At 40.0% G+C, this 8,172-nt stretch overlaps 1 protein-coding gene across 1 annotated transcript in view; it reads right to left on the minus strand.

Annotated features, from left to right (window-relative positions):
• Nucleotides 1-8,172, minus strand: part of GFRA1 (GDNF family receptor alpha 1) — a 269,099-nt gene that overhangs the window by 258,680 nt on the left and 2,247 nt on the right. Inside the window, exon 3 of the mRNA XM_019502888.1 lies at nt 7,842-7,925. Within this exon, the coding sequence (XP_019358433.1) occupies nt 7,842-7,925 (84 nt within the window). The remainder of the gene's footprint in view (nt 1-7,841; nt 7,926-8,172) is intronic.

Genomic DNA, 8,172 nt, shown 5'->3' on the forward strand with positions numbered 1-8,172 from the left:
TCAGTCTCCTCTTGCAGAGACTGAAGAGATTCAGGTCCCTCAGCCTCTCCTCATAGAGCTGGCCACGGAGGCCCCCGACCATACAAGTGGCCTCCTCTGGACCCTCTCCAGGTCCCTCACGTCCTTCTTGAAGTGCGGTGCCCAGAACTGGACACAGTACTCCAGCTGCGGCCTGACCAGTGCCGCATAGAGGGGGAGCAAGACCTCTCTGGACCTGCTAGTGATGCCCCTGTTGATGCAGGACAGGGTGTGGTTGGCTCTGCCTATTGCTTCATCGCATTGGCGACTCACATTCATCCTGGAGTCAATCATGACTCCAAGATCCCTCTCTGCCTCTGTGCTGCCGAGAGGGTCAGCCCCTAACCTATAACCATAATGCTGGTTCCCTCTCCCCAGGGGCAGCACCCTGCACTTGTCCTTGTTGAACCGAATCCTGTTCAGATCCGCCCACTTCTCCAACCTATCCAGGTCTGCCTGGATGCGGTCCCTGCCTGCTGGTGTATTCACTTTACCCCACAGCTTGGTGTCATCAGCCAACTTGAACAGGGTGCTCTCCACCCCCTTGTCCAGGTCGCTAATGAAGATGTTGAACAGCACCAGCCCAAGGACCGAGCCCTGGGGGTCTCCACTGCCCTCACCCCCCCAGGTTGACATCGACCCGTCCACCACCACCCTCTGGGTTCACCTCTGGATCCAGTTTGCCACCCATGTGACCGTGCATTCGTCAATGCCGCAGTCCCTCAGCTTGCCCACCAGAATTGGGTGGGACACTGTGTCGAAGGCCTTCTGGAAGTCCAAGAAGATGACATCAACTTCCTCCTTCACATCTAAGCTCTTTGCTACCTGGTCATAGAAAGGAGCCTCCCTGCTACCTACAAAGTAAGACCCTCTGCTTCCATGGACCTGACAAGTGTTTGCTATAACTGTGTATGGAGAATGGGACATTCAGCAGAATTTCTACAGCCTACAAAGAACCTCAAACCACTTTTAAATGACTCGATTGCCCTCTCACCACCTTTTCTTTTGCGACCCCTGGTAAAAAAATCCTTAGAAAATGCACTGCTCCTCAGTATGCCAGGAGATGAGGCATATTTCTACAGACTCCACCATTTCACTATACTCTTTCTGCCTCCTTCCTTCTACAAAGGGCTAGTATGGTACCTTCTATGCTGAGCTCATGGCTCCTATTTGGTTGGACTCCTGGGAAGAAAGAGAGCTCTACCTGCTCCATGAACGCTGGCTTTTGGAGGCCTGCAGGAGTAACAAACAGGCAACACAGGCCACTTCTTTTCCATGAAGACCTTTGACAACATTGCTCCCCTCTCATCAAGGCATCATATAAACGGTAAACTGATTATCCGGACACTAGCCTTTTCTGCCTGATTTCAGTGCAGGGGCCTGCTCACACTCCTACAGAGGTTAACAGGAAGAAGAGTAGTGTCTATGTTGGCCAGTCTCCCACTTCAGAAAGGTACTTAAATTGCTTATCAGAATCAGATTCTTTTTCCAGGGATACACAAAACAGCAAACTTGAAGTGTTTCAGAGAGTCAACAGTCATCAAAGTGGTTTTCTTTTGTGTAGAGTCCAATCTGATCATAAAAAGCAGAAGTGGGAAATCAGCAAGTAGTATTTATACACCTCAGATAATGTGTTATCTAATGGGAAGCAAGCCTGGTTGTCTCTACAAAGAGAATCAACAGACAGAAATGTCAATGAACACCATGAACACGCGAACAACTGTGTATGCTCATGCTAAGATTTTTTTTCCCGAAGCTATTTTCCCTTTTACAAACAACTGAAGTGGATGCCTGCTTTTTTTTCCCCCCTGGCTAGGCCAAGTGGCCACAAAACTCTCCTGGAGACAAGAGTTAGTCCATATTTTATACCAGTCCAAGTAATATCAGATATTGGCCCAGGGGCTATTACTCTGATTAATTCAAAAACTACTTTGCACATAAAAATATAATTATAAATGACAACAATCTAAGAACAACCATAATTAGTAATACATATGTACTTCTGTGGTGCTCAGAACTCAAAAGCCCTCTGTGCACATAAAAAAGGACTAAAACCAAAAAATTACAATGGAAGACATCATAAAAATTGAGAGGTAATATAACTGATCTTGAACTCACTACAGTGACTGTAAATCTCCTTTTAACCTAAAAGGATCTAGTCCTTTGTTTCTGAAATTAAGTGAACATAAAATGCATCTCTAACATGCAAAAAGAATGTAACAGTCTAAAAGAAATCAAAATAGCTAACAAGTGCACTTTAAACATCCAAAGAAAACCAACGCTAGTGTTTTCTCATAATTCGTAAATAATTCAAATGTTGTAAAAATATAATGCATCTTAACAGTTTCAGACAAGAGTCTCAAGAAGACTACGTAAGTGTTAAATTAGCAAAAGTACCTAGTACATGGTATACATACACTTATCTAGAAATGGAGGCAGGCTTAAAGGCCTTGGGTTATAAGAGTCGGTTATGTCATACACTATTAAGTCACTGGGAGAAGTCGCTAATTCACACACGACAAAGCCCAAAAGGAGAAAGCATTGTGTTTGTTGGCTACGATAGAGATGTTAACTTTTTGTTTTTGACAAAAATGGAAAAAGATGTTGTGTGACTTATAAAAAGCAAAGATATTTACCTAGTAGGAAAATATAAAGGTCAAACAATGATTAAAATGTGAAGTATGTGCTCCCATGGATGGATACACAACTCTTGTGTTGTTACAAGGATGACACACGTAATTAAGGGAAATATACTCAGTCATGGAAATATGAGAAGAGCAACAGCGGATTTCCTAGGGGATTCAATGAGTGGTGTAGCCCCTATCTCCCCCTCTCTTTATGCAAGGAATTAAGATGTTACAGAGAGAGAGACAGAGAGAGAATAGCTGAGCACTAAAAACCCCATCAGCCCTTAAACACAAAAGAAAAAGGAAGTTTATTCCCTTGGACCCATGGAATTCATCAAGCTGGTTTCCTCTTCCTTTTTTGGCAGCAAGTCTTTCAAGGAAACTACTGTACCTTTTTTGCTCTACCTGCCTAACCCAATTCTGGGGGTAGCTGATGCCAAAGGTCTGTTATTCCTGTATGTACTCTTCCTGATGAAATCTAAAGTCTTGGGGGAAGTGTTTTCCATGGTCAACTTCACTGTTTCTTAGTAGGGACATACTGATGTGAGAATCGCAGCCACAACTTCAATAAGGTGTTTGACGACTCAAGAGACTAAAAAAAGAATACCATTCTAAAGCCCACAGTTAAAGTCCATTTTGAAGCATGCGATGCCAAATACACAAGACACTGCAGGCACTTTAATTAAAGCAGCTCTCTGGAGCCACTCTAATTAAAGCAACCCACCCCCAGAGCATGTGTAAAGACGTCCAATGCCATAAAAGGTCCTATATACATGAGATCACTTCCAGAAGTAAAGGACACATAAAAAGGTTGAATAATGGAAAAAGGAGCTTGTGACAAACCATTCAACCCACAAGTAGAGCAACACACACATAGCAAGGGGTCATTCTTAAAAGAGTAACTAAATAGTAATACTTTCTCTTAGCCACTGTATATTCCCTTTATACTAATTTACAGAAATGGTCTTAAGCATTTTGTTCCACTTTAGTAGCTTTCCATTTTGTGTTGAAGTGAATGATACATTTCAGAAACATCTCTTTTGTAAATATTTCTGCAACTACACGTAGCTATAATTTTAACATGAGATGCTCTATTTCAATATGCTATTGAAATGACTATTAAAATGCATCAGTGAATTCTAAAATTATAAGATTTAGTGCAGAGTTGGTATTTCCAGTTGTAAGGAACAATATCAAATACCAATTTAAAGGGAGGAGAGGTTACTCAATATTTTATGTTTGAAGCCAAACTGTTCCTTCAGTGGTAAAACTGAAACCTTTGAATTTTTAAATAGATTAAACATTTGAGAAACTAATGAAATCTTCCATGCTTCACATGTGATCTAAGGGCATTAAGCTAACCTCCAAAATTCAATCAATAGATTTGCATATTCACTACAATTTGGAGGAAGTAAATGTCCCAAAAGCACTGTCAGCTCCCAAAACTTTTGGCTAAACCAAAAATGGGCATTCAGCAAAACCCCTTAAATTAATTATATACTATAATCTGAAACAGGACTATAGACTAAGCTATCTAAATCAGTCAATGTGCATTTCATGGCACAGATACAGAATCTCAGGAACCAGATATGACTTCTAAAGGAAACCTATGTGAGCCCAGCACCAAAATTGATTTCAGCACAGTTTCAACTTCTGTAAGGCAAGAACACTGGGTTCTGGGGCTAGAAAATAAGCGGGTTTTGACTTCAAACAAGCAAAGATTTGGGAGAACACCTTTTAAAGAAGCCATTGAACCATGGGGTTGCTATATTTAGTAGGACGGAAAGTTAGGACCTAAATATGGGAGAAAAAATGCATTTATCTCAACTGAAACAAACACTGAACACACTGCTCCACTTTAACCTTTCTGTATTTTTTAAATACACACTTTCTTTGTAGTTTTATTAAAAAGCAAAATACAAAATATAGCATTACTGGCAATCATCTGAACATGGTAGTACAAATCCATGAATTGATCACAGTAAATTATGGGATGTGTTGTTTTTTGTTTGTTTTTTTTTACTGGTGACAGGTTTAATACTTTTTTAAATGTAATATTGGTTATAAAATAACTGTGATATATAACTGTGATATATAGATAACTGTAAAATAATTTCTGATAAATTATTAAGAAACTAGTTCTGGACTGCATACTCTGCAAAAGTTATCTAGTACCACAAAAATAAATTTTAGTTCTGGTCTCTGCATCTCAGGAAGTATGCAAAAGAATTGGAAAAGGTACCCAGACAGGCAACCAAGATGATCAAGGGTATGGAGAAGCTGTAATGCCTGGGCAAACTGGAAAGGTTATGAGACTTCAGTTTGGAAAGCAAAAGGCTATGGGGCAAAAGTCTATAAAATCATGAAGGGTGTGAACAAAGTGAATAGGCAACTGTTAATCACTGAGGGCATTTTTACATGTGGTCCTGGCACGGCGCCATAGACTTTAATTAGCGAGCCGCGCTAATTAAAAGTGCCAGCGCGTCATGCGTATCAATGTCTCCACGCTGACAAAATAGCGGTGGTGCGGTTTGAATTAAAACTCATTGGACGTGTTATATTTCAAAGCACATGCCGCCGTTTTGTCAGTGTGGAGACGCGCGGCAGCGCTGATGCACACGATGCGGGAGGCTGCCAGAGCTCGTCAAGTTCCATGCTCCAGCAGACTCGATTAATCGGGATGCAATGGATTTCCAGCGTGTCAGAGCAGGCTCCCCGCATGTGTGTAGGAGCCTTAAGTCCCAAAATACTAGAACTAGGGAAAACCCACTGAAATTGGACTAACAAAAGAAAGTATTTTTTTATGTAGTATATGGTTCACTTGTGGAACTCATTACCACAGAAGGCTGAAGAGGCAGGTAGCATAGCCAGGTTCAAAAAGGGACTAGAGAAATTTATGGACAATAGATCCACTAGCTATTAAACAAAACAGTCAGGAAAATATCCTCTGGGATCTCTGAACCAATGATGGTAGATGCCAGGAGGGGTCTGATGGGATAGATCACTCTCTATATTCTTAAAAGCAAGAGCCAATTTCTGCCCTCAATTACCCTGTAGTCTTGATGAGGATGCATGCAGCCCTAACAATATGCAATATAAACACCGTCCAGGATTGGCAGAAAAATAGATATGAAAACCCTGCCCAAAGCTAACTCTGTTAATACAAATACAAAAAACCCCTCAGGATTTCAGATGCTTGCATAAGTCCTGTGATCCTAAATATATGCAGATATCTGCACCAAAGATAAATCTATTTGACTTCAAGTGGGTCTAATATATAACCACACCTAGAACCTTATCAAGAATGTTTTTTCCTAAATACGTTTCTCTTCAACCTTTTCCAAATATTTAATTCTTTTATTCCTCTTTGTATCTGCCATGCAGCTAGTCAAAACTCCACCCTGTTCACTTCTCCCTCTGGACCTAATCTCAAAACTCTTGCAAACCCAAAACTTCCATTGAAATCAATGGGACTTTGGAGTGCACAAAGAGCATGCTATCTGTCACAATCTGCACAGGATCATAAATAATGATTGTTGGAATAATTACAGTTATTTGAATTGAGTGTAGTTATTTCTTTGTTGCTGTAGCAACTGCGAAATATAACACATTTTAAAAATAACCATCTTGGCAAAACATGTTACATCTAAAAAACAAGGGGAAATAAACGTTATCAAAAGACACCTCTATTCAGAACACAACAATCTTAAATCAAAATCTGATTTTAAGGAAATTCACCATAACCTTTTAAAGCACTGCTTGGGTGGCTTGCAACCAGAAGATGAAACTGCTGTGTGTTACTTTTCAGTCTGTTTTTTAATTTTTTTAAAGAGATTTCTGGAATGTTTTCCCTCTCCATAGTGTTTCTCCATCTACTAGATTAAGGACAACATTTTCAAAAGTGCTTAAAAGTGGAGCCTAAATCTGATCGTGAAAAATGACTTGGGGTCAGATTTTTAGATGCAAGTAGATACCTATAAAGCTAACAAACAGTTTCTGGGTTTTTCTGGAGCTCAAAGGAATCAAAGTCCCATCAAAATTAAAGAGGGTTAGTCCTTTTGGAACACTAGCAGGTAACGATCTGCATACTTAGGTGCCAGAATGGCTTTAAAGATCAGGGCCCTAGACATTTAAGAGGCAAAGTTCCCTTTACTTTCAATGAGATTTAGGATCCCAAATCACTTAAACACTTCTGAAAATTTTACCCAGTGCCAAAGTCACGCTGTAAATGAGACTTAAGCTCCTAAATTATTTTGGCGCTCTCTCTAACATCTCAATCACATCAAATCTCTTGCTGCTCTGGTCTCAGGCTTCTTTTCTGAAGTCTCTTTGCCATGGCAATTAACAGTTAACCACAACACCGGTGTGTTTATGTAATATACATTATGAGGTACTATGACATACTCAGAGTGCCGATATCATCCCACTTAACTACATCATACAGGTATTTTATACAGACTGCATCCTTATAGGTTGCTTTGAAAACTACATTTGAATGCAAGTATCAGCCTGTATCTTCTTGACACTGCCTAAAATCCACCGTTCCCATAAATATTTGTGATCCAAAATGAACGAAGTCTCAAAAAGCAAACAGTATAATATAAATAGCATAAATTGTCTAGATAACCACACAGCGAAGATTTCTTCAAAGCAAAGCTGAGAAGTCATGAATAAGCTCTTTAAAAAAAAATAAAAAATCAGTTGCACCGTTCAGGCAAGAGAAACAATCCTTAATTCCAAAATCTCTCCTTTAAACAAAACAAAAAAAAAGTAAAAAATGTAACACAAACCCACATACCAAGATTTGAGAGATTATTTTCTCATCGTCCTTAGTGTCAATGGGAGGTAGCTTGCACAGACCACGTTCCCGAAAGCAAGCAACTGTACATTACAAACACAGGGAATCAGATTGCCACCTACAGGTAAATTTAGCATTTATTTTCAGGAACGGACTAAACAAGAACAAAATTATCATTGTGACAAGCCCTCTTCAGATCTACTCTTAGCCAAAAAAAAAAAATAGTACTTGCTCGAGTACCTTAATTATACCTCGAATTTCCCAAATCCAGAAAGCAAACACATTGCTCCACAGTCCTAAAACAGCGTTACTTCACAGACTTCAAAAACTCATGTAGACCAACTTAAAAGAAGTGGATTACAGTGAGGTTTCAGCTAAAGAATTGTAAATCTGCTTACCTGATACAATTGGTGCTAGCCTGAATATGTCTGATAATCTGCTGTTAACTGGTTCATAGGGGGAATCTTCAAGCAAGTCATTTCCTAAGGACAACAAAAGATTTGAGTTTCTTTCACACTTTTTTTTGGGGGGGGGTGTGGGGGGGAGGTTTTATTATTTATTTCCATTCTAAATCAAATTGGTTTGGGTTAAAGCTGCCCTGAAACATTCAAATGCTCTTCTTGTTAACCTGTTCGTGTTAGAGGAGGGAAACTATGAGCACACTTGAGAGGAAGGTTTCCCCCCTCCCTGCCATTAACTCCCTCCCCTTCTCCTCCCTGGAATGAAGTC

Source organism: Gavialis gangeticus, unplaced genomic scaffold (genome assembly GCF_001723915.1).
Source record: "Gavialis gangeticus isolate Ggan-Ray unplaced genomic scaffold, GavGan_comp1, whole genome shotgun sequence".
Classification (NCBI taxonomy): domain Eukaryota; kingdom Metazoa; phylum Chordata; order Crocodylia; family Gavialidae; genus Gavialis; species Gavialis gangeticus.